At 39.2% G+C, this 27,974-nt stretch overlaps 1 protein-coding gene across 1 annotated transcript in view; it reads left to right on the forward strand.

Annotated features, from left to right (window-relative positions):
* Positions 1-27,974, forward strand: part of LOC136377150 (tetratricopeptide repeat protein 6-like) — a 58,510-nt gene that overhangs the window by 22,724 nt on the left and 7,812 nt on the right. Inside the window, exons 7-11 of the mRNA XM_066343664.1 lie at positions 12,939-13,149; positions 16,915-17,067; positions 17,907-18,077; positions 27,142-27,367; positions 27,787-27,913. Coding sequence (XP_066199761.1) covers positions 12,939-13,149; positions 16,915-17,067; positions 17,907-18,077; positions 27,142-27,367; positions 27,787-27,913 — 888 coding nt within the window. The remainder of the gene's footprint in view (positions 1-12,938; positions 13,150-16,914; positions 17,068-17,906; positions 18,078-27,141; positions 27,368-27,786; positions 27,914-27,974) is intronic.

The raw sequence follows: 27,974 nt of genomic DNA on the forward strand, positions 1-27,974 counted from the left end.
AATTCCATGTGTTTTGAGTTTTAAGAGTTTTACTGAATTCAACACTAAGAAATGTTCAGTGATAGGTTATATTTATTTCAGAAAAAATATTTTTGCTTTTCAAGATAGTCTACAACATACATCACAGCAGCACGGTTTCTCAGTATTGGAGATTCATTACTGGTTTCCTAGAGTGAGGAAAGTAAAATTTTTCCAATTGGAAAAATTTTTTTAAAGGAGTAAATCTTTAAATTTTAGAGCTTTGGTCTTTGAACTCATGGGGTTGCAGACTTTTTAAGTACGCCTTTATATATCTCTCGTTCTCACTCTTGTGGTTGCTAGGAGACAGCATTCCTTAGGCTGAATATTCCACTTGTTGCCCAATTTGGTCACTACGAGTGTTGTACTAGAGTTAAGTTTTAGGTCTCTTTGAGAAAGCCACCTTTGTATAAAAAAAATGTCACAGAGGGAGAGCTTGATCACTCAGTTACACATTCTAGCCATTGTCACTTCAAGCAAGTTGATTTTACCGTTCTTATATTTGCATGAAATATTTTTGGATCTTTGACTCTGCAAGCCACATTCTTTAGTTTTGGGAGGTATTTATGATTTATTTGTACAACTCAGTGGGGCCTATCTGGTCACGTATGTGATTAATTTAGAAAGTTTGGTGAGCCATCGTGTCTGGCCTCGCCTGTGGGCTGTGCACATGGTCCGGAGCCATGGGCACCGAAGGGAACCATGCACCTCTGTCAGTGGTCACACTGTTTCATACAAACACACTTTATTTTAGAAACATTAATATAATGTGCTTTTACATTTGTGGTAACTGATACTTAACAGTTTCTGTGCTAATGAACATGTGTCCTGACATAAAACATTGTTCCAGTTGAACTGTCATGTGATGATTTAACAAGAAGTTCAGTCTACAGGACACCTGGTGAGATACACATCTTCAGAAAAATGAAATTACCATTTCTCTAGCGGCATTTGTTTCATTTTACCCCGCTGTTGATGCAAGGTGCTGGGGATACTGGCTTTGACACTGTCACCTCCTCTGGACTTTATTTTTAGTTCTCTTCTTTTAAGAGCTTCAAAGGTGGTTTTCAAGGTCCCTTTCCAGTGATAAAGTTCAATGATTATTTACTTAGTCAAAACAGACTAGATGCTCATTAAATGCTAGTGCTGATAACTAAAGAAGTATAGAAAAATAGCTTTCCCTATGTTGAGATTAAATATAATTGTTAGACATACGTATCAGATGGAAAAGTGACTTCTTTATGAAAAATATTTGATTCCATTGCTTCCCTCACCCTACTGCAAGAGAAAAAATAGGGAAGAAAAAACAAGTTATTATTTAATCACTTATATTTACAAATTAATAAATAAAATAAAATTTTATTCTATTCTCTCCTGGTGTTCAAAAAGAAAGAACTTGCCCTTATAAAAGATCTGAAGGACTCCCATGTATAAAAATTTGGTTCATTTTGTTGTATAAGGAAACATTTAATACCTATAAACTTATTATACTCTGCTTTAGAGTATTCTGTCAAAAATAGTATATCTTTCTATGTTGATCACTGATAAGGTATTTTTTTAAGTGAGTGGAGGGGAGATAGTGAGACAGACTTTTGTATGAGCCCTGACCAGGACTTACCCATTAGGGGCCAATGCCTGAATCCACAGAGTTACCCTCAGGGACCACCTGGGCCAATGCTGGGAACAACTGAGCCACTGGCTGCTAGAGGGGAGATGGAGGGAAGGGGAAAAAGGAGGAGTGGAGAAGCAGATACTCACTTCTTCTGTGTGCCATGACCTGGGATCAAACCTGGCACATTGTATGCTGGGACAATGCTTTATGCACAGGGCCCTGATAACTATTTAAAACAGATTCGGGGGGGGGGGGGGTGGATGGCAAGATAATGATGGAGTAGGCGGATGTTCCAACTTCCACTTCATAGAACCAAAGTGGATTACAACTTAATTTTAAGAACAATCATTTGGAAAAACCAACTTTGGGCTAAACGAAGAGGAATCTATAACCAAATATCACTAAAGAAGCCACACTGAGACTGATAGGAAAGGCGGAAATGTGGAGAGGGCTGCCCAGCTCTTGGGAGTGAGCAGTGGCCTGGAGGGACTCATGTGGCTGGGTGGATTTCCCCGAGAGGGGAGGGTCCTGGGCCCCAGGACCAGAACCCCAGCCTGCAGCTGTGGAGCCTAGAAGAAGTGTACAGACATTATTTAGCTGTGAAATGAGCCAGGATACTGTTTTCAAGAAAAAGACAGATTTCTCAGACCCAGGATTCGTCTAAAGGGACCGTGCAGAAAACCTCTTTCACAACCACCCACCTGGGGCTTTGGGGGATGGGGAGAGCTGAGAGGACTGGAGTAGCAGGAAGAGAGTGTAATCCAGGAGGCACAGGGAGAAAGACTTTGAGGGATAGCTACCTAACCCCTGGGCTGAGGGGCATTCTAAATCTAAAGTGAATATTTTTCCTGGAACCAGCAATACCAGCAAAGGGAAGCAGATCAACAGCCAAACAGAAGCTCTCCTGCTACAGTCAGAAAAAAGAGTAGCTTAGAAGCAGGGACCATCAGGGCTACAGTATTGAGTGCTGAGGTCTGAGTTGCATCGCCACCCCCACACTACTGACTGCTTGCTGGAGGGCAGGCGATGGTGGACTGCGAAAGTGTGGTCCCATCTGTAAGGGGCGGAGGCTGGGGGCTGGCTTCTGTGGCCCCGGAGTGTGAAGACAGTCCCGGCCATGGGGGCAGAAGCTGGAGGCTGGCTGCAGCTGCAGACTGGGCAAATGAACACAGTCCAGCCCACAGCTGTGGGATGAGTGTGCAAGTGTAGTCCGGCCTGTGGGGGTGAGGCAGAAGTCAGAGAACTGGCCAAGGCTTGTGGCCTGGGCGCTTGAGTGCAGTCCTGCCTTTGGGGGCAAGGCTGAAGCCCAAGAACCTGCCAAGGATTGCAGCCCGGGCGCGCAAACACAGTCCAGCTCGCAGGGGCAAAGCAGAAGCTGGGGAACCAGCCAAGGCTTGTGACTGGGTGCAAGAATGCAGTTCAGCCCACGGGGGTAGGGCAGAGTCCAAGGGCCGGCCATGGTGGAGGCCCGTGTGTGTGTGTGTGTGTGCACGCGCGCGTGCACGCAGTCCCACCCACTGAGGCGAGATGGAAGCCACCAAAGCTACAGCGGAGGGCCGGCACCAGCAACATTGGTGCCCCAACGCTCGAGGTGGTGGCAGCAGTGGTGGCAGGCATACGGACAGACACTCCTTGGGAACACAGAGGCCACACCCATTTGACTCCTGTGGCCACAACCTTCTGAGGGCTGAAAAAGAAGAAAAATATAAAAGGAGAGAAAAGAAAAAAGAAGTCTGGATAGAATGACACCTGAGGCTAAGGGGCAAGCCACATCCAATACCTTACCTAACCCCTGATTTATAATACTGAGCCCAACAAGTAGCCACCAATAAGAGATGGCAGAAAGCAGATCTCAGAGGAACCTGAACATTTAAATGAACATCCTTTAGGCCAAAAGTAGATAAAAGCCAGCCTAAGAGCGCAGTTGATATTAACAATGACACCTGAACTCAGCAGAGGCAACCACAAATTCTGGATTGCCTGTTGCTCCAAATAGGTAGATAAGGGCAAGTCATAGGCAGCAATCCCCCTCTGGTCAGCATCATGATCCCTCCAAGAAGGTCCAGGGAGGGCACATCCAGAAGCCAGATATGGACAGCATCAGTTCAGGACCTAACAACCCTTGTTAGAGTGATTTAAAGAAAGTCTTCTCACACTTGACCCAGTTAAGATATAGAAAACACCAGTACAAATAACAAAAAGAACAGTGACCCAAAAAATAGCCCACAGCAGTTTACAAACAGCAGGTGATGCCAACCCAAGAAGTTCTAGAAAAAACACAACTGGAAACTGGAGGCTGACAATACCAACCCTAAACTCATCTAGCTACACAAACAACACATCCAAAGGAAAAGTCTATATACAGACAAAATGGGAAGGCAGAGAAACGCAACCCAAATGAATCAACAAGAGAAATCCACAGAAAAATATCTGAATGAAATGAAAATAACCGAATTACCAGATGCAGAGTTAAAATAATGATTGTTAGGATGCTCAAAGATCTTAGAGCAACAATGGATGGACTTAATGAGTACCTAAAGAGACAGCAAGCATCAAAATGGACATTGAAATCATAAAAAAGAACCAGTCAGGAATGACAAATACAATATCAGAAATGAAGACCATACTAGAAGGAATTAAAAACAGGATGGATGAAGCTGAGGATCAAATCAACGATTTAGAGGACAAGATAAATGAAAGCACAGAAGCGGAGCAGGAAAAAGAAAAAAGGCTCAAAATGTATGAAGAAACTCTAAGAGAGCTCTGTGACAACATGAAGGGAAACAACATCCACATCATAGGGGTTCCTGAAGGAGAAGAGAAAGAACAAGGGATAGAGAACCTGATTGAAGAAATTATAGCTGAAAACTTCCCTAAAATGATGAAGCAAAAAGTCACACAATTTCAAGAAGCCCAGACAATCCCATTAAGGATAAACCCAAAGAGGTCAAGACCAAGACACATCATAATTAAAATACCAAAATTAAGGGATAAAGAAAGAATACTAAAAGCTGCAAGAGAAAAGCAGTCAATTACCTACAGAGGAGCACCCATAAGGATGACATTTGACTTCTCAACAGAAACATTAGAGGCCAGAAAGAATGGCAAGAAATATTCAAAGTAATGGAAAACAAAAGCCTACAACCAAGACTTCTCTATCCAGCAAGACTATCATTTATAATTAAAAGAACAATAAAAAGATTCTAGGCCAAAAAAACCCCAAACAAACAAATAAACTTAAGGAATTCATTACAACCAAAACAATGCTGCAAGAAATGTTAAGGGGCCTGCTATAAACAGAACAAAGGGGGAAAAATCTAGAAAAAGAAATGTAGATTTAAAGAATAAAATGGCAAGAAACAACTACATATCAATAATAACCTTAAATGTAAATGGATTAAATGCTCCAATCAAAAGACATAGGGTAGCTGAGTGGATAAGAAAACAAGACCTATACATATGCTGTCTACAAGAGACACACTTCAAAACAAAAGAGACACACAGACTGAAAGTGAAGGGATGGAAAAAAATCATTCAAATGGAAATGAAAAAAAAAAAAGCTGGGGTAGCAATACTTATATCTGACAAAATAGACTGTAACACAAAGGTTATAGTAAGGGAAAAAGAAGGTCACTACATAATGATAAAAGCAGCAATCCAACAGGAAGATATAACTATTATAAATATCTATGCACCTAGTATAGGAGCACCTAAATATATAAAGCAGATTTTGATGGACATAAAGAGTGAGATCAACAATAATACTATAATAGTAGGCGACTTCAATACTCCACTAACATTACTGGATAGATCCTCAAGAAAGAAAATTAACAAAGAAACAGGCGACTTAAAGGACACACTAGATCAACTGGATTTAATACATATCTTCAGCACCTTTCACCCTAAAGCAGCAGAATATACATTTTTTTCAAGTGCTCATGGTATATTCTCTAGGATAGACCACATGTTAGGACACAAAACGAGTCTTAATAAATTTAAGAAGATTGAAATCATATCAAACATCTTCTCAGATCAAAATGGCTTGAAATGAGAAATCAACTACAATAGAAAAACAACACTCAAACACATAGAAACTAAATAGCATGTTATTAAATAATTAATGGGTTAACAATGAGATCAAGGAAGAAATAAAAAATTTCCTTGAAACAAATGAAAATGAACACACAACAACTCAAAATTTATGGGACACAGCAAAAGCAGTCCTGAGAGGGAAGTTTGTGGCATTTACAAGCATATCTTAAGAAGCTAGAAAAAGCTCAAATAAACAATTTAACTGTATCTAAAAGAACTAAAAAAAGAACAGCAAGTAGAAAGCCCAGAGAAAGTAGAAGGAAGGGAATAATTAAGATCAGACAGAAATAATGACATAGAGGCTAAAAAAACAATACAGAGGATCAATGAAACCAAGAGCTTGTTCTTTGAAAAGGTAAACAAGATTGATGAACCATTAACCAGACTCACCAATAAAAAATAAGAGAAGACTCAAATAAATAAAATTAGAAATAAGAGTGGAGAAGTAACAACTGACACAGCAGAAATACAAAGGATTGTAAGAAAATACTATAAAGAACTGTATGCCAAAAAATTAGACAACCTTGGTGAAATGGACAAATTTCTTGAAACATACAATCTTTCAAAAATTAATCTGTAAGAATCAGAAACCTAAACAGACCAACTACAACAAATGAGATAGAAAACAATTATCAAAATCTCCCAACAAACAAAGTCCTGGGCCTGATGGCTTCACTGGCAAATTCTACCAAATATTCAAAGAAGAACTAACTTCTGTCCTCAAGCTATTTCAAAAAATTCAAAACGAGGGAAAACTTCCAAGCTCCTTTTATGAGGCAAGCATAATTCCGATTCCAAAACCAGGCAAAGACAATAAAAAGAAAGAAAACTATAGGCCAATATCCTTGATGAATTTAGATGTTAAAATTCTCAACAAAATATTAGTAAACTGGATCCAGCAATACATGAAAAAAATCATACATAATGATCAAGTGGAATATATTCTGTGGAGGCAAGACTGGTACAATATTTCAAATCAAACAATGTGGTTCATCACATAAACAAAAGGAAGGAGAAAAATCACATGATTGTGTCAATAGATACAGAAAAAGCATTTTATAAAATCCAGCATCCATTTATGATCAAAACTCTCAACAAAATGTGAATACAGGGAACATACCTCAACATGATAAAGGCCATCTATGACAAACCCACAGCCAACATCATACTCAATGGACAAAAATTAAAAGCAATCCCCTTAAAATCAGCAATAAGGCAGGGATGCCTCTTTTCACCACTCTTATTCAACATAGTTCTGGAAGTCCTAGCCACAGCAATCAGAGAAGAAGAAGATATAAAAGGCATCCAAATTGGAAAAGAAGAAGTAAAACTATCATTATTTGCAGATGATATGATACTGTATATAGAATACCATAAAGTCTCAGTCAGAAAACTACTGGACCTGATAAATGAATTCAACAAGGTGACAGGATATAAAATTAATATTCAGAAATCAGGGTGATTTTTATATACCAACAATGAACTGTCTGAAAGAGAAATTAAGAAAACAATTACCTTCACTATTGCAACAATAAAATAAAGTACCTAGGGGTAAATTTAACCAAGGAGGTAGAAGACTTGTACTCAGAAAATTATAAAATATTGATAAAAGAAATCAAGGAAGATGCAAACAAGTGGAAGCATCTACTGTGTTCATGGATAGGAAGAATAAACATTATTAATATGTCTATATTACCCAAAGCAATTTATAAATTCAATTCAATGCTATTTCAATTAAAATACCAATGACATACTTCAAAGATATAGAACCAATATTCCAAAAATTTCTATGGAATCAAAAGAAAACACAAATAGCCTCAGCAATCTTGATAAAGAAGAATAAAGGGGGTAGTATCACACTTCCTGATATTGAATTATACTACAAGGCCATTGTACTCAAAACAGCCTGGTACTGGCACAAGAACAGGCATATGGATCAATGGAACAGAACAGAGAACTCATAAATAAACCCACACCTTTATGGACAATTGATATTTGACAAACGAGGTAAGGAAATACAATGGAGTAAAGACAGTCTCTTTAACAAATGGTGTTGGGAAAATTGGACAGGTACATGCAAAAAAATGAAACTAGACCACCAATTTACACTATTCACAAAAATAATCTCAAAATAGATAAAAGACTTAAATGTAAGTTGTGAAAATATAAGCACCTTAGAAGAAATAATAGTAAGTTCTCCGACATCTCTCGCAGCAATGTATTTGCTGATTTACCTCCATGGGCAAGTGAAATAAAGGACAAAATCAACAAATGGGACTATATCAAACTAAAAAACTTTTGCACAGCTAAAGACAAGAACAGAATAAAAAGACAAACCACACAATGGGAGAACATATTCGAAAATACTTCTGATAAGGGGTTAATAACCAGAATGTATAAAGAACTTGTAAAACTCAACACCAGGAAGATAAACAATCCATTCAAAAAATAGGCAAAAGAAATGAATAGACACTTCTCCAAAGAGAACATGCAGATGGCCAATAGGCTGATGAAAAAATGTTCAACATCACTAATCATTAGAGAAATGCAAATTAAAACTACAATGAGGTATCACCTCACACCAGTCAGAATGGCGCTCATCAACAAAACAACACAGAGTAAGTGCTGGCGAGAATGTGGAGAAAAGGAAATCCTCCTGCACTGCTGGTGGGAATGCAGACTGGTGCAGCCACTGTGGAAAACAGTATGGAGATTCCTCAAAAAATTTAAAATGGAACTGCCTTTTGACTCAGCCATCCCGCTTTTAGGAATATATTCTAAGAACACCACATCACTGATTCAAAAGAAGAAATGCATCCCCATGTTTATGGCAGTATTGTTTACAATAGCCAAAATCTGGAAATAGCCCAAGTGTCTGTCAGTAGACGAGTGAATTAAAAAGCAGTGGTACATATATACAATGGAATAAAATAGGGCCATGAAAATGAAGGAAATCTTACCTTTTGTGACATGGATCGACCTGAAAACTATTATGTTAAGTGATATAAGCCAGCAGAGAAAGAAAAATATCATATGACCTCACTCATTTGAGGAATCCAATGAACAATGTGAACTGAGGAACAGAATTGAGGCAGAGGCAGGATCAAAGGGACCAGTGGGAAAGGGGATGATAGGATGGGATCAGAGAAGGGAGATTGGTGAACTTATATATATAAGGTCTACCGGAAAGTTCTGTCCATTTTTGGAATAAAACAAAATATAAATTTTTCTTACCACCAATAAACTTTATTAAATAATATATTTCCACACCAATCCTGTCTTCTGAATATGGTCCAAAATGGTTTGCTGAGCTGAATTAAGCCTTTCTGCAATCTCTGATGTTGTCAGAAAAGGATTTTGCTTCAACATGGCCTTAACAACATCGTCATTGATCAAAGATGGTTGCCCAGAACGTGGTTTATCAGAAAGGTCGAAATCACCTGTTTCGAATTTTTCAAACCATCTTCTGCATGTCCTATCAGAAACTGTACCTTCACCAAACACTTTCAATAAATTTCTACATGCTTCTGTAGCATTTCTTCCTTGTTGAAATTCCTATACAATACAGTGGCGTAAATGAACTTTATCAGTAGCCATGGGTACACTATCGCTTCACACATAAGACTAACGTGAATCAACTTTATTTTAGTTAATTTGCTATGTCAGTATGTATACATTAAGTGATAAAAATAGAGAGGCACACATGTGCCAAATAAACATGTGCTTACGGGTCAAACTTGTTGTGATAGAAATGGACAGAACTTTCCGGTAGACCTTATACATAACACAGCGTTATAGAGAGCAGTAAAGCGAATCCTGGAGGGAAGGGTGGAGGGCGGCAAGGGAGAAGTTGAGAGGAACAGGGGTGTGGGGGGATGTATTTGGTGGGACACTTGAGTCTATGTAAACAATAAATTTAAAGCAATAAAAAAATAAAAAATAAATCAAATTCAGGAATGCTATTCAGCCTTTTATAATTCTGAGAAAAGGACTCTAGAATATTACCCCAGCTTATTCTGGTATGAAAATTGCTCTTATCTTCTTTTTTTTCTTTCATCACAATCTTCAAAGACCTCTTCAGCTTTTCTTAGGTTGTATGGACTCATGTACTTACTGTAAGGTATTTTCCCTGCCAAGGAAGAAGGAAGAGCGTAGCCATGAATTGTGGAACAGCAAGAGCTTTATTTAGTAGAGCACTTCTTGGACAATGTTCTCTGCTCCACAAGACTGGGGCCAGAGAAGTCACACTGATTCTCCCGCGTGAGGGTAATTTATAGGGTCATTAGGGTGGTCGAGTTGATATGACGTGATGAAATTTCATTGGCTGACAGATGGTTGTTCTTTTTCAAAGGGCTTCTGGGAAGTTTCTTTTGGCGTGCATGGGTGTGGGCGGTTCCAGCCAAAGTTCCCAGGCCTGGTTCCTCATGTGACCTTCCCCCATTGCCAACCGACCTCATATTCTGACCTTTTATGTTAGAGAGGGGCACCACTATTTGTCTGGGTACTTCCTGCTGGTTAGGGGCATCATGGGGAGAGGAGGTTAGAAGGTGGTGGCTCTGAGGGGAGTTGCGTATATGGGTGTAGGAGCATCTGTTTGACCATGACTTGAGAAACCTCGTGGATGTGGCCCTGTAAGAATTTAAAAATAGAGGAGTAAATATGAGTAATATGTTGATAATTAGAAGAGGACCTAGGATAGGGGCAGCCCAGGTGAGGATGGGTGGCTGCCACCAGGAGTTAAGCGGGTTGTAGAAGGAGAGATCCTTGCACAGTTTCTCTTGCAGATGGTGGAGGACCCCGATGCTTTCTTCCATTGGGCCAGTCTCATTGAACAGCATTGCTCCCTGCTTTAGCTCACTCTGGTGGCAGGTTCCTGGTGGGAGGGACAGGAGCAACAGGGGAATCTGCAGGGCCCAAACTTTTAGTGAGCCAGAGACAGGTAGGGCGCAGTGGTTCCGACTGCCAGTGGTCCTGCATGGGAGCAAGCTTGAGTTGAGAAACATGGTATTAAGATGTTTGTCCTAGGAGTTTGGCTACAGTAGGAGTAGTCAATATTATCATATGGCGTCCCGTCCAAATTGCATTTCAGGGGTGGCATGCAAAGGAGAAAAGAAGGGGTCCCATCTATACTCCCATAACCAAGACCTGCGAGGGAACTAGAGGTTCAGAGTGTGCTGGCAAAACAGAGAAGGTAGCCCTTGTGTCTGCAAGAAATGAGATGGACTTACCCGCTACCTGTAGCATTACCCAGGGCTTGGCAAGGGTGATGGGGGTCTCCGAGTCTGGGCCGCATCAGTCGTCCATGAGGCCTAGGAGTTTGAGCAATGGGCCTGCCTGACTGACTTGGCCTCCCATTTGAGTGGCTTGTCCTCCATGTAGAGGCACGACGAAAGGCCTATTGCCCAAAAGGGGCAATTGCTCTGCCAGTGATCGGGCTGCTTGCAGTTAGGGCAGGGCTTAGTGGGCGGCCTCGGGCAGGGGCACTGTTGGGCCCAGTGACCCTCCTTGCCACATTTAAAGCAAGCACCTAGTGGGGTTTCTCTTTGCGGCCTGGACTTGGGTTGGGCACCTTCTATGCCTTGACCCCGATGCTCTGCAGGCCTCTGGGCTGCCACAAGAGCCTGGGTTTGGAGCATTACCTTCTGCTGCATGCGGGCCTGGTGAGCAGCCTTGGTCTTTTTCTACTAGTCGCGACCATTAAAAACTTAAATGCCATGTTCATCAGGTCTCGGATAGGGGTTTGGGGGCTGAGAATAAGAGGAGGGGGGCTACTGGGGAATTCGGCACTCAGATCCGGCTGGAAATGCTGGAGCCATAGGTAGGACAGGGCCAGAACTTCCTGCAAGAAGACCAGGGCTGGGCCGTGGGGTCAGGAGCCCTGCAAACCAGTGTGAGGACCAATGGCCTGTGGAGGAGGACCTGACAGGGGAGGGGTTTAAGAACACAGTGGAGAAGGGAGGGGCCTCTGGCCAGCAGGGGAGGAGAAAGAGGGACTGGTATTTGCAGGTGAATGAGCAACAGGATCCAGCGAATGGAGGGGAGGAGCTGATAGGATGGAGGGAGCCTGCAGGAGGGGAAGAGAGTTGGGGGTCAGCGAAGGAAAAAAGATCAGAAGTGGAGGGTTTAGCTGAGGTTTCTCTGGCCAAAAAGGGCCTGTGCCATGGAGCAGGTGGCACAGAGATTAGGACGGGACTGCAAATACTTGAAGCCCTGAATGTAAGGGATCTCCAACCATTTCCCAGTTTTTTTGGCAATAGTTAAATTGGTGAGGATGTTAAAATCGAAAGTCTCTTCAGAAGGCCACCTGGTTCAATTATCCAGTGGGTATTGTGGCCTGGCCACAGTGGAGAAGAAGAACAGTTTCTTCTTCTTTAGGGAGGGAGAGATTTTAGATAAGGCACTCCAGGAGTGTTTTTGATTCTTGTGCCTCTATGGCCACCTTCAGCCCTTGGAGCGATCAGAGATGAGAATTGGCATCCCGCCACTCAAGCTCTGGTCACTGGACAGTTAGGAAGAGTGGGTGTGTCCGGGATGTCTCCATGGGCACACATGCACTCGGAATGGATAAAAGGTTCCTGACGCAGCTGCGATTACGGACAGGGAGTCTTGGTGGAAAGAACTGAGGGGAGGCCGGAAGCAGGGGACTTACCGCACCGTGTGCCGAAGTGGGTGGAAAGTCAGAGATCCTGGCTCTTCCTCGGAAGGGAAGGGGAGAGGAGCGGCCCCAGCCGGCTTCAAACTCCTCCCAGGTTTCAGCACCAAATGTAAGGTATTTTCCCCGCTGAGGAAGAAAGAAGGGCATAGGCATGAAGTGTGGAATAGCAGAAGCTTCATTTAGTAGAGCGCTTCCTGGACGATGTTCTCTGGTCTGTGAGACAGGGGTCAGAGAAGTCGCACGGATTCTTCCATGTGGGGGTAATTTATAGGGTCATTAGGGTGGTCAAGTTGATAAGACGTGGCAAAATTTTATTGGCTGACAGATGGTTGTTCTTTTTCAAAGGGCTTTTGGGAAGTTTCTCTTGGCATGCATGGGTGTGGGCAGTTCCAGCCAAAGTTCCCAGGCCTGGTTCCTCACGTGACCTTCCCCCATTGCCAACCGACCTCACACTTACTTTCTATCATGGATAATAAAGTAAAATTTTTTTATAAGGTTCCGTGCAAATCTTTATGAAAAGTTTACATACACAAAAGTATCAATAATTTTATTTATTTTCAGAAACAAAGAGTTTGAAGAAGCTGTTGATTTCTTCACCTGGGCTCTTAATATTAATCCGTGTTTTGTGGATGCTTACATTGGACGGGGAAATTCTTACATGGAATATGGTCATGATGAAGGCAACAAGCAAGCACAGAAGGACTTTCTGAGAGCCTTGCATTTCAATCCAACGTACACAAAAGCCAGAATTAGTTTAGGCTATAATTTGCAGGTAATATTATTTAAGAACATTTTGTGCCATGAAAGCAAATTTTGCACCAGAGAAAGAATATATTTGACTCTTTTCTGATGGTGAGGATGCATGCTTTCTTTCTTTTTCTTTTTTTCTTTTCTTTTTTCTTTTTTAGTGATAGAGAGACAGACACAGACAGACAGACACAGACAAACAGGAAAGGGGAGATATGAGAAGCATCAACTTGTACTTGTGGCACTTTAATTGTTTATTGATTACTTTCTTATACATGCCTTAACTTGGGGGTTCCAGCTGAGCTAGTGACCCCTTGCTCAAGCCAGTGACCTTGGGCTCAAGCCAGCGACCACGTGGTCATATCTATGATCCCATGCTCAAGGTGGAGACCCTGTGCTCAAACTGGTGAGCCTGCACTCTAGCCAGATGAACCCGCGCTCAGCCAGCGACTTCGGGGTTTCAGACCTGGGTCCTCAGTATCCCAGTCTATGCTCTACCCACTGCAACACCACCTGGTCAGGCAATATTTCTTTAGTTTTGAACATTTTACCTTTCCCTTGCTATTCATATCAAGAACAGCAGTGGGAAGCAGTTTCAGGGAGCTTGCCTAGGGAGCACTTCTGAGTACTAGGTACAGTAGTGAGATGAGGATCTTTTGAATCTGAGCTTCTTTAATACCTTCACCCCTTTCTACCTTACCCCCACACTTATAGACAACTTTTAAAATTTGTCTGATGGGTTTCACATGAAAGAACCTGGCTAACATTTGTTTCTTGAGCTCATACCTAGGCTGTATAGGTTCTGTCCTGCTGAATTAGTGGAAAGCTAAAGAGGATGCACAGTGTATGAAAGTTCTGAGGTGAACTCTAGCCCTGCAGTGGGTCAGACAAGCACTGGACAGGGACTTCAGAATTCAGATCATTTCCCACTGGCAATGATTTAGAATATACCGAGAGGGCAAGACATCAGGCATTTGTCCTTCTGGCAAGATGGAAGAGTGCAGCTCTGTGTGAGGCCAGGCAGGTCTCTGAATGCTTTCTGGGACACTTGAACTTGACCCATGCACTCACCAGGTTCTTTGCACTAATAGGAGATGTAGTGATATACTTGGGATAAAGTGCTATTCCATTCCAAGTGCTATTCTCCATGAAAAGGAAGTAAGTAATCTTAAATCCTCTTTTTACCCTTTTTAATACTCAAAAGTTTAAACAAGAAGTATGTTCAAATTGCAGAAATTCCTGTTAATAAACTTCCATTAAAGTTGAATTTTTAAAAATTTAAATGTAAGTGGGCTTGGCTGATCTCAGGCTAATAATGTTGGATGGGGTTATTGGGATTGGTGATTGTAGGCCCTGTAGTCACGGCCACCGTCACTGCCATGCACGTGCAGGTTCCCATTAGATTGAGGCAGACGGTAAAGAAACAGTGGAACTAAAAAATGGTGGGCCATTCCTTTATTCTACTCTCATACTAGCGAACAAACAAACACACAGGACTCCAAAACCCTGACACATTCTCCGGTTCCACAACCAGGAGGAACTTCTCTGCTTTTTCCTAGAATCAAAGGCCCCACCACTCTTAGTCATTTCTGATTCCCCATCTGCACACCTTCTCTCTTCTCCTCTCTGCACAGACTGGCTTCTCCTATAGCACCGGCCATCTTGGCTTCTTTCCTCCTTCCTCACTCTGTGAAAAAAATGGCTTCCTTCTTTCCTCCTTCTTCTCTTTTTTGTAAACTTCTTTGGTGCCAAAAACTTCTCCTCCAGTGACATTAGCATAACAATGACCCTTCCCAAGTAGGAAGGTAATTAGCAATTTCACAGACCAGCACCATTTTTAACAATAAAAGTGAGCAAACTCAAAAATCATATTTTAAAAACTCATTTGCCCAACAGTGATTATAGTGAGATATGCCCAAGAACTCATTACTAAGAGACATAAGATTGCCTTCTGAGAATTAAACAAAAAATTAGCCATTATTGGATTACAGTAGAAATTTGCAAAGTCAATTTAAAAAGACACGATGACTCCCAAAGCATCCAGAGCTTACTACAGTCTTACCAAATGTGTTACCATTGTTTACTACATTTTGATAGGCATTTACTGACCACCTATTATTGACAGGAAGTGATCTAAGTCTAAAGATACAGAAATGAGTGAACTATACTTAGTTCTTTCTCCTTGTAGAGTATGCTACCTGAAGAGGTAGGCACCAAGCAATCATAGGATTCATTATTTAGTTATATGCATGATAAATGCAACAAAGGAAAAGGATGGGTTTTAGGACAGTTTATAAGTAGGGAACCTAGCTTTGTTTGAGGAGTGAAGGAGGGCTTTTTAAGAAATTAACATTTAAATTGAGGCCTAGAAGACTAGTATCAGAGGGAGGGGTTGGGGGTGGGGTGGGATGCAGCGTTCCTGACTGATGAAGAGGTGGAGGGCCCAGGGGAAGAAATATTTTGGAGGGGGCAGAAGTGAAGTGAGGTGGGACTAGAAAATCGAACAATGACTGGAAGTGAAGGGCTTGCAAGCCAATTAAAAATGTATCATTAACCAGAGCAGTGACATCAGATTCATGTTTAATGAAGATGCCACTGGGTTTGTATCAACCTGGAAGAGAATTGGGAACACATCAGTTTGAGGAAGGGTTGCATCAGGAAAGGAAGGCCGGAAAAGCGAGAGTTAGAGAGCCCACCTCCAGTCCTGCTCCAGGGAAATAGTGACCTGATGTGCAACAAATACTTTCATATTTCCCTACTGTGTGCTTAGCACTAGGGATGTGAGAGTGAGCATAACAGTTGTTGTCAGGAACAGGTTACAGATATAATCCTACTGTGAGGCTGTTTGCGGTTTGCTATTCTAATAACTTAATCTCAATTTGCCTGATTATTAAGTGAACTTGTGATGATGATGGTGAATCCTGCAAAATTTGCCAAGAGGGAGAAGATTTGCTAGTTAAAGAACAGTAATCTTATTAGTTATATCTTAGTTATACCCTTGTTAGTTTTATGTCAAAGTCAATGGGCTCAGCATGGTTCATGTGAGTCAGTTTCCTAGATGCCGTGGACTGTGCTGAATTCATCAGCTTGATGCCCTCCTGTAATGAGGTACTCAGTTTCCTGTTGGTCTTCTTTAGGAAATATTCTGATATCATTCTATTCACGATGTCCCTCTCCTTCTCTAGGAAATATTCTGATATCATTCTATTCACGATGTCCCCCTCCTGACCTTTTTTTTTGTTTTCCAGTTGTCACTAAGGTTGGAATAAATAGATGTTTGGTAGATTTGCATGCATTTTCCACAGAGTATGTGAAGTGATCCTAAAATTCCAAATGCTGGCACAATTTATCAATATAGGTTTTATGCCCATGGTTTATGCATTTATTTATTCCACATATATTATGTATATTATGTATAACTGGAGGTTCAATGCCAAGCAAATAAATATAGTATCTGCCTGTGTGTGTGCAGAGCTCAACGTAAATTTTGTGGTGATTGTCCAAAGCATAGGTGCTTCACACAGTGGCTGTGATTTTAAATTGTCTAAGATTGTTATGCAATTATTCTGACAATTGGATTTATTTTTATTAATTACAATTTCAACATAAACTCTCAGAAGTAATTAGTCGATTGAATCCACTCACAGTACAGCCTACTTTTTAAAAATATCTTAAATTTAGCACTGTATAAATAGACCCTTTCTAAAGGTTTTATTTGATTAAATCAGAATCAAACAATTGTCATGTTATGAATAATATCCTATTTCATGTAAATGGAAAATTATTTTAGGTCCAAGAAAAATTCCAGAAAGCTTGGACCCACTTTACCATTGCCATAGAAGTTGATCCAAAGAATTACCTAGCCTATGAGGGAAGAGCTGTGGTCTGTCTTCAGATGGGTAATAATTTTGCTGCAATTCAGGATATTAATAATGCCATAAAGGTAAAAATCCATTTAGATTATATTTTTAGCATTATCAGTTAATAGGTGAAATAAAATATTTTCTTATTATCTCCTAAAAGTGACTTGTAGAGAAAATAATATTTGTATTTTTGTTGTTGTTATTCCTAGAGTAAAGAGTTATTATGGCTTACCAGTTCTATAACCAGAAGGCATTTAAAGTTCAAAAATCAAAAGCCTGATAAATGATTCTCTCAGTAAAAGCAGTTTATAGTTTCATGAGACATGAATATTATTTTGTTATAAACAAATGAATGTAAACAATAAAATACCATTCTGAGTGTGAAGGAACTACGGAAAGAACAATGTACCATAAACCCCAGAGTCTTCCGTAGTGAAACGGCAAATAAAAATCTCAGGTTTTGCATATGGTGACAGGTCTTTTTTTAAAATAAGTAGAGTTTTGGATGCTGTTTCTGTTGACTTATGTAGATATTCCAACCTTTGAGATGAGAAAAAGGAAAGAACTGAAAGATAATTTTTACTGCTTAGGACAAATAAATGTGTTAACTATTTAATTTACTTTCCAGCTTTAACAGAACTAAGCAGATAAGCTTTTCCCCCATGTCTGCTCTTTGGAGAGGAACTGAGTAAAGCAGTAAGATTATTTGTTTTATTACAACCAACTCAACAAAGTGTTGACATTGAATCAACTTCATACTGAGCCCTTTCTCAAAATATTTGCTCTATTGGGGCTTCATCTGAACTATAAAATTACTAATTTCCCACAAGTAGATTTCATGACGTTCATTTTTTGTAGACTTGAAATTGGAAATAAATAATATTCTCAGATGCTAAATACTCATACTGTTATATTGCAGATCAATACTACAGCAGAATTCTTAACAAATCGTGGTGTGATTCATGAGTTTATGGGTCAGCAACAAAATGCAATGAAAGACTATCAAACAGCGATTTCTTTAAACCCCACATACTCATTGCCTTACTTTAATGCAGGAAATATCTACTTACACCACAGGCAGTTTTCCCAGGTAATGTGAGTTTTCCTTAATATTTTCTTTTTGACACTAAATGCTTTCTTCTCTATATATACAGTGTGTCCATAAAATCATGGTGCAATTTTGACCGGTCACAGGAAAGCAACAAAAGACGATAGAAATGTGAAATCTGCACCAAATAAAAGGAAGACTGTCCCAGTTTCATACCTATTCAGTGCAGTTCAATGTGGGCTCACACAGATTTTTTAGGGCTCCTTAGGTAGCTATCCCATATACAGACTCGTCACTGACTGATGGCCTACCAGAACGGGGTTTCTCCACCAAACTGCTGGTTTCCTTTAACTGCTTATCCCACCGAGTAATGTTATTCCTATGTGGTGGCGCTTTGTTATAAATGCGCCGATATTCACGTTGCACTTTGGTCATGGATTTGAATTTAGCGAGCCACAGAACACACTGAATTTTCCTCTGTACTATCCATATCTCAACTGGCATGGCCGTGGGCTGCTCCGCTGTATACACGGTGTTACATCATCATCTGTGCATGCGCACATGCTGCCACCTCATCCTACAGAAACTGGGAGGGTTGACCTTTTATTTGCTGCAGATTTCACATTTCTATTGTCTTTTGTTGCTTTCCCATTACCGGTCAAAAGTGCATCATGACTTTACGGACACACTGTATTTTGTTACTCTTAGTTCAGATTTTTGTCTTAGTTCTCCAGTTAAGTATATTCAGTTCTCATCATCAGACTGTTTGCCAGTTTCCCTCCCAACTGATTGTTTCTTGGTTGTCTGAAATGAGCCATTTCTAAGAGTCCTGAGGAAAGGTTCATGGGAATAATATTCCTTGAATTTTTCATGTTCATTACTGTTTGCCTGTAGCCTTTATATCTTAAGGAGGCATGTCTCGGTTTAAAATCCTTGGCTCACTTTTTCTTCCCTTAAGTGTCTTGTGTTGTTTCACTGTTTTCTGTGTTGTACATTGATGTCAGATAGCCAGATGCAAATTGGTTTTTTTGTTATTTGTGACTTTTTTTGTTTGGATAATCAAAGTTTTTCCAACACATGGGTCAAAGTTAACAAGTACACACTGTGTGTTTTCTATATGTAGATTTTAGAAAGGTTTTGTTCAATCCAGTAGAAAATTTTTTTTCTATAGTATTTCATAGTTCTGATTTTCTTCATTAGGAATACTCTATAGTCTCTCTCTCTCATACACACACACATATCATGTCCTTTGACTTCTAAATAACAAATATTTTTTCACATTATTTTAAGTTTTTATTTTTAATTTACAGTGTTGACATGGTTTCAAGCGTCCCACTCAGTATAGCTCCCTTTACATACCACACCTCAGGCCCCAGGCAAAGTCTCTTTATACCCTCATTTCAGCACCTTTGCCCCCTTTCCCACGTCTGTATCTGTTATGTATATATAACTTGGCTAATCTCTTCACCTTCTTTGATCTTGTTCCTTCTTCGCCCTTCCCTCTGACAGCTGTGCATTAGTCCCCTGTGACCCTGCTTCTGTTTCTATTTTGTTCCTTAGTTTATTATGTTCATTAGCTTCCACATATAAGTGAAATCATATGGTATTGTTTTTCTCTGCCTAGCTTATTTCACTTAGAATAATAATCTCCAGATCCATCCATGTAGTCACAAAAGGTAAATTTTTTTCTTTTTCACAGCCATGTAGTATTTCATTGTGTAAATGTACCACAGCTTTTTTACTTTTATTTATTTATTTTTAGGGATAGAGACAGTGAGAGGGACACCAGTATTCAGCTGTTTTGATTTCAATGACCTTGTAGTATAGCTTGATATCAGGAAATGTGATACTTCCCCCTTAGTTCTTCATTTTCAAGATTGCTGAGGCTATTTGGGTTATTTTTTGATTCCATATAAATTTTTGGAATATTTGTTCTAGATCTGTGATCTATGCCATTGGCATTTTAATATGAATTACATTGAATCTATAGATTGCTTTGGGTAGTATGAACATTTTAATGATGTTAATTCTTCCTATCCATGAACACAGTATTTGCTTCCACTTATTTGTATCTTCCTCGATTTCTTATTTTAATGTTATAATTTTCTGAGGACAAGTCTTTTACGTACTTGCTTACTGTGTTTCCCCGTGTATAAGATGCACATTTTAATGAAAAATGTGTGGTCCAAAAACTGGGTGTATTTTATAGAATGGTTGTAGATTTTTTTACTTGCATTTCCCACTTTTTCATGCTTGCTTTTGCACTCATTGTTGTGGATGAATAAAACTTGAATTCAATAACTTCATGTAATACATTTTTTTTCCAAATCTCGGACCCCAAAATTAAGGTGTGGCTGAGACTTTAGGGTTTTCTATGTATAGTATCATATCATCAGCAAATAATGATAGTTTTACTTCTTCTTTTCCAATTTGGATGCCTTATATTTTTTCTTCTTGTTTGATTGTTGTGGCTAGGACTTCCAGTACTATGTTGAATAAAAGTGGTGAAAGGAGACACCCTTGTCTTCTTCCTGAGTTTAGGGGATTGCTTTTAATTTTTGCCCACTGAGTATGATGTTGGCTGTTGGTTTGCCATATATGGCCTATATTATGTTTAGGTATGTTCCCTGTATTCCCATTTTGCTGAGAGTTTTGATCCTAAATGAGTGCTCAATTTTATCAAATGTTTTTTCTGCATCTATTAATATAATCATTTTTATCCTTTTGTTTATGTGATGAATCACATTTATTGATTTGCATATATTTTACTAGGCTTGCCGCCCTGGAATAAATCCCAATTGATCATGATGTGTGATCTTTTTAATGTATTTCTAGATCTGGTTTACTGAGAATTTATCATCTATGTTCATTAGGGATATTGACCTATACTTTTCTTTGTAGTGTCTTTACCTGGTTTTGGAATTAGGATAATCCATGCCATGTAAAATGAGCTTGGAATTCTTCTGTCCTCTTGAATTTTTTTGAATAGTTTGAGAAGGATAAGTGTTAGTTCTTCTTTGAGTGTTTGTTAAAATTCACCTGTAAAGCCATCTGGTTTAGGACTTTTGTTTCCTGGGAGTTTTTTGATAACTGTTTTAATTTCACTTGTTGTAATTATTTTTTCTATTTCTTAATCTGTTAATTTCTCTTTCATTTTTGTTGCTTTCTTAACATCTCTCTTTACTATATTTTTTGTCAACTTTCAAGTTGACAAAAGGTCTACTTTTTGTAGACCTTTCAATTCAAGTTTCCTTAAAAGTTTTTTTCTAGTTCCATCCCATGTCCATGTCATACCTCCCTGACCACTTCTCTTCTGAAATCCTCTATTTCTGAATTACTTTTTTTCTTAAGTGCTATTGCTTCTATAATAATTTTTTTTAGTTCATTTGAAATGTTATAAATTTATTAAATCTAGATTGTAGCAATACTTTTTTTTCTGGCATTTTTATCTTTCTAAAAATTAGTTATTTTTCATCCTTGTTTTTACCATAAAGGTAGGTGAATTATTTTTCTCTCACTCATATTTGGATGCAATACATTAGTTTCCTGTTCTAATCCAGAGGTTCTTGTGGGAATTAAAGGAATAAGCCATGAGAAATTTCCAAATTGAGCTTCCTCTGACACTATAGTGAAGGACTTCACAATATGTCCTCTCTAGCTTCCCTGGTTTGTAAGGCTACCTTAAGCTCTGTGTCTCTGAACTTCTCATAGCCTTTGACTTCTAAAATGATATACTCATTTGAAAAAGTTGGGTGTTTCATTTTTGCTTGCATTTTTTGAGACTTGTCACCTCTACATTCTCCTTCACCACCCAATCCTGTCACCATACTCTCTAATGAAATAGTCTTTGGGACTTATTTATGTGTGAAGAGGCTCTGGTTCTTGTTTATATTTTGCTGGAAACATTTAGTAAGTATTCCCTGTTTTCATTTAGCTTCTCATTCTTTCAAGTTCCACATATTCATGATGTACCTGCCATGTGCTAGGCATGAGGCTACAGAGATGAAGAAGGTAAAAAAAGATTCTTTCATGATGTAGTTTACATTTTATTGGAGGAAGAAATAGAAAATAAGTTTTAACAATATTTGTAGTGATATATTGTTAATACAGTCTCGTATCAGTATTAGCATTCTGTGGGACTACAGAAGATTACCGGGCGGGGGAGATAGTATTGATATAAGCAGAGAGAAGGGGTTTAAGGAGCAAGCCCTGGGCAGCACCATTGTGTAGAAGTGAAACAGAGAGGAAATGCCAGTAAGCAAACTGAGAAGGGAGCATCCAGACAGGATGATAACAAAAGTGGAAGAGAATGTCACTCTGGTGAGTAAGTGCTTTAAGAAGAGAAAAATGTTCCTGTGTCAAATGCTGCTGAGATGTCAAGGAACAGGAGGGTGCAAGAGACCATTGATAACTTTGGCAAGAACATCATTGGAATAACGTGGAGCAGAAGGTTGAGTGAAAAAGGGTCCTGGAGGAAATGTGAGGTGAAGAATTGGGGACCACTCAACTTGTTCAAGAAATTCTTCTGTGAAGAGGGGTAGTGAAACAAGAGTGGTAGCTAACGTGGGTTAAGAAGTGTTCTTTTGTTCTTGTTTTGTTCCGAGGACTAGTTGATTCCTGCGCCTGTTAATGAGAAGGATCTAATAGAAAGGGAGAAGTTGCTGATGCAAGAGAGAGTGGCAGGGATAATTAGTATCAAAATCATTGAGAACTTGATGAGCTAAGAGTTTGTGAGTCACAGAGGTGGCCTTTATTTGGAGCATGACACACTGTGCGTTATGTCATGAGGGAAAGCAAGAGAGCCAGGACACACAGCTAAACATAGTTTGGTAAATATTGATAGTAGGCATTCCTATTGATTATATTTTCTCCATGGAACACAAATACCTGTCATCAGTTGAGGGTGAACAGTTAAAAAGAGGAACAGATGGCTAGGAGCTTTGAGAAGAGAGAAAACGTGAAAGGCTTGTGTTAGAGAGTGGTAGGGTGATCATACTAGGGAGCTGTAGCAGAAAACATTAGGTAGGTTATGGTTGTTTTTTGGGGGTTTTTTGGTCTTTTAGTACATGATTTTTTATTTCTTTTTCTTTAAAAAATATTTTAACTACAACTGACTGTCAATATTTATATTAGCTTTAGCTGTATAGCAAAGTGGTTAGACATTTATGTAATTTACAAAGAAGATTCCTCCCCTCCCCCTGACATTATACATAGTTATTGGAGAACATTAAACTCTCACTTGAGGTTTGTGGTTCTGAATTTACAATGAAATCTTGACTCAGTACTGGTTTGAATACAGTTCTTTCTATACAGAGTCAGTACTATTTTGTGTCACTCCATAGTTGCCTCTGTGTGCTGATCTCTTATCTCCTCACTCCAGTTAGATTGTAAGCTCTTTAGGGCCAGGAATCATACTCCTTCCTCTTCTCCCTAGATTTTCTTATTCAGAAAGCCAGTCTATACCCCTAGTTTGGACTGCATGTTTGCCTCCACCTTTCTTCTGAGCTCCTAACTCATATTTATTCAGTTGCTAAAATTAGATATTTTTACAAGGGCATCAGGGCCAAATGGAATTTATATATCCTCTACTCCCAATCCAGTGCTTCTTTGTATACATCCTCTCTCAGTTCAAAGTGTCATGTTCCATAGAATCACCTTGAGTAAAAACAGTGTCAACCACGGCTTTCTCTTCTTCTCCTCTTTCATCTAATCCTGTCAGTTTTGTTTTTATTTTTCCTCAAACATGTTCCTTCCATTCTGTGTCTTCTGCCATTGCTTAGTTTAGTTCTTATTCTTTCCCAAGTTAATCATGACCCTGAGCAGCTTGCTGATCTCTGTGATGAGTCTGGTTGACCTTAGTGGTGAGGCTAGATGCTGGAACAGAGAATTTTTGAAGTTATAATTCTGTAAGTCATAAATCAGATGGTCATAGCTCAGGTGTCAGGAGACAGCTGGGAAGCTACTGTTTCTCTAGGTTGACAAGCAAGCGTCAGTTGCCTTAAACTTCATCAAACTTAGACCCCCTGTCTGGCTGGGCTCTAGCAAAGTTTCTCTGCATTGTAGAATTAGTTAATGAAATGAAGACAAACCCAATACCCGGGGAAATTTTCTGTGCCCTTAAATGTTTGAGATAGGAGAGCCTCGTATTTTAAATGTATATATCTTTATTAAGTCTGGGCATCATTATATGGAACTATTTGGTTAGATCTGAAGTGTAGTTTGATTTTTTATTTTATTTTAGTATGGCTGTATTTCTTCAAAACTAGGGACACATTACATTATCTGGACAAATATTTTATCTAAAATGTATTTTGTCCGCCGTCCTGATACATTAGATCAGTGGTAGTCAACCCGGTCCCCACCGCCCACTAATGGGCGTTCCAGCTTTCATGGTGGGTGGTAGTGAAGCGACCAAAGTATAAATAAAAATGTAGATTTAACTATAATAAGTTGTTTCATAAAGATTTATTCTGCCAAACTTAGTGAAAATCTGACATAAAGTACTTGGTAAGTAATTATTATTATATGCTTTAACTTGCTGTAACTCTGCTTTATAAATTTTATAAAGTAAAGTTACTTCCTTACTTTATAAATCACCATTACTGTGGAACCGGTTGTCGGTTAGAAAATTTTACTACTAACAGAGACACAAAAGTGGGCGGTAGCTATAAAAAGGTTGACTACCCCTGTATTAGATGCTTGGGATTCACAGTGCACACTCCTTCCAGAGGCAAGCAGACTGGGAGAGCAGTTACTCAGCTATATGAGCATGCTCTAGGCTCCTTTGTGCAGATTTGTCATTAATGTATCTTTGGCACCTCCCCACCTTTATTTTTGATGATACTGGTCAGGAGAAAGGATTGTTCAATAGAATAAATAATCTCTAGAGGGTGAAAACACGTATGTGTTTCAGCTCCTTTTATCTTTAGTGACTTAAAAATTTTTAAACCATATTTGGATGAGCTTCGTGTATGCATTGTGAACTACAGGTGACTTTAAAAGATAATTGGATCTGCTTTTCTAATTAATTACAGATATAAAGGCATTAGATCAATTGTTAAAAAATCGCCATTTAGGGTGGTTGGTGGCTTTTCCCTTTAATTGCTTCATAGATAATACTCTTGTACTTCAAATAACTTCATTATATTTATAGGCTTTCATTTTCTAAGTAATATATTTTGGAAGTTTTAATAGAAATATTTTCTTTCTTTTTTAGAAAAAGAGAGAAAGGTAGAGACAGACAGGAAGGTAGATGAGAAACATCAACTCGTAGTTGCAGCACTTTAGTTGTTCATTGATTGGTTTCTTATGTTTGCTTTGATGGTGGTGGGGGGCTCCCATTGAACCAGTGACCTCTTGTTTCAAACCAGCAACCTTGGGCTTCAAGCCAGTGACCTTTGGGCTCAAGCCAGTGACCATGGGGGTCATGTCTATGAATCCACACTCAAGCCAGAGACCCTGTGCTAAAGCTAGATGAGTCTGTGCTCAAGCTGGTGACCTCCAGGTTTTGAACTTGAGTCCTTAGCATCCCAGGTTGACGCTCTGTCTGTTTATGTTAGAGAGAGTTTTAGGAAGAAAGGAGAGATCAAGAGTGTTAATGCCATAGAAATGTCATGGAAGAAAATAACTAGAAAATATTCACTAGGCTTGAGGGTGTCTTCAACCTTAACAAGAGCAAAACTCATGGAATAGGGAGAGGTAAGTAGAAGCCAGATTCTAATGTATTGGGGAAAAATCAAGTGGTAAGGAACTGGAGAGAGCAAGCTTTTTCCTTTAGGGAAGTTTTAAAGTAGGAGCAACTTTTTATCCCTCATGGAGTTAGAGAAGAGATTCCTACCTTGAATGGTAGGATGTCTGATTTACATCTCAAGTCATTTGTGATGAAGGACCAGTTTTTTTTTTTTATTTTTTTTATTTTATTTTTTTTCTGAAGCTGGAAACGGGGAGAGACAGTCAGACAGACTCCCGCATGCACCCGACCGGGATCCACCCGGCACGCCCACCAGGGGTGACGCTCTGCCCACCAGGGGGCAATGCTCTGCCCCTCTGGGGGGTCGCTCTGCCGCGACCAGAGCCACTCTAGCACCTGGGGCAGAGGCCAAGGAACCATCCCCAGCGCCCGGGCCATCTTTGCTCTAATGGAGCCTTGGCTGCGGGAGGGGAAGAGAGAGACAGAGAGGAAGGGGGGGGGGTGGAGAAGCAAATGGGTGCTTCTCCTATGTGCCCTGGCCAGGAATCAAACCCGGGTCCCCCGCACGCCAGGCCGACGCTCTACTGCTGAGCCAACCGGCCAGGTTTTTTTTTTTAATTTCTAATTTGTTGTTGATCAAGACCCCAATACTGGTCCATGGACCACACTTTGAAGGGTTCTTCCAGATTGATGATGATTTGTGAATAATCTAGAGTCTTTCATCTTCTTGACAAGCTGATTTCTACCTTCTCTTGTCCTTCCTTATAGCATTTCATAGTATAATTGAGTTTTTATCTTCTTTTGGTATGCTTTAAAACCTTATTTAAAAATATATTTATCTCTGTAGCTTTTAGATAGTTTGCTTTTATATGAAAAATGTTAATATTCTAACATATTTTATCTTCTTAGTATGACCTTTATTTTATGATTTATATTTTACCTTTTTTTTACTGCTGTACAGGGATGTGGGATTTGTGGGGTGCATGTAGGGTGGTGAAGCATTTCACTTTAATTAAGAGGATTATTTTATTTATTTATTTTTTAATTTTGTTAAATTCATTGGCATGACAGTGGTTAATAAGACTATATAGATTTAAAGTATACGATTCTATAATACATTGTCTGTATATTGCATTGTGTAGTCAACTCCATTTTTTTATCACTGACATTGTCTAGAATTGCTTACACATGGTGATAACAAAAAGCAGAATGACTATTGATCAGTTCTATTACTGTTTCTTGCATTCTCCATAGACAGTGCACCTCCTTATTATCTGTATCTGGGCTGAAATGCTTGCACGACCCCTTAGAAGTAATGTGGGCCTTAATTTTACATTAAGAGTAAAAATGCTTCAAATAGCTGTCTAGCTACCAATTAAAATATATTCCAGTTATCATTCTCTTCACATGTTGTAGGCCAGTGACTACTTCTCAAAGGCTTTAAAGTTTGATCCAGAAAATCAATGTGCTACCATGAATCGAGCTATCACAAATACAATGTTAAAGAGATACAAAGAAGCAGAAGAAGATTTTGCAAGTGTAATTGAAAGCTGTCCCTACTGGGCTGTGGTATATTTTAACAGAGCCCAGTTCTACTGTTGTTTAAAGCAGTATGAACTAGCTGAGGAAGACCTAAGTAAAGGTATATGTTTTGGATAATATTGCAGTGGTCAAGGTGTTTGTTTACAAAAGAATAAACCCATTTGGTCTATTTGTCTAGATAAGCTTACATTAGAATGAATGTTTTTATATATCATATATTTAATGTAATCATATGGGTTCCTTTATGTAATCACTTACAGAAGCTAAGTGAGCTAAGATACAGAAAATTAGGGAAACTGTACACAAGCATTGCAGCCTTTCAAAGAAAGACACTGTACTGTTTTCCCTGATTTAATTTTCTCAGAAAGATTCAATATTTTAAATTTAAATAACTAGGTGCAAATGAATAAAAATGTTTTCAAATAAGTAATTTTAAAGTTATGTTATAAAATTTTTATTTAAAAAATGAGATTTGTAGAGTATTAGCATAAAATATATCTTGATTATTTTCTTTTACAGCTCTGTCTTTGAAGCTCAATAATGCTCTGGTATATAATCTTCGAGCAGAAGTTCGCGGTAAAATAGGTGTGATTGAGGAAGCTATGTCTGACTATAACCACGCACTTGATCTTCAAGAACATGACCAGTGATACGATTAATACAGTGTGGTTTCTGTAGCAGTTTACATAGCTTTTAAACCAGAAATT

The sequence above is a fragment of the Saccopteryx leptura genome, chromosome 6 (genome assembly GCF_036850995.1).
Source record: "Saccopteryx leptura isolate mSacLep1 chromosome 6, mSacLep1_pri_phased_curated, whole genome shotgun sequence".
NCBI classification, from domain to species: domain Eukaryota; kingdom Metazoa; phylum Chordata; class Mammalia; order Chiroptera; family Emballonuridae; genus Saccopteryx; species Saccopteryx leptura.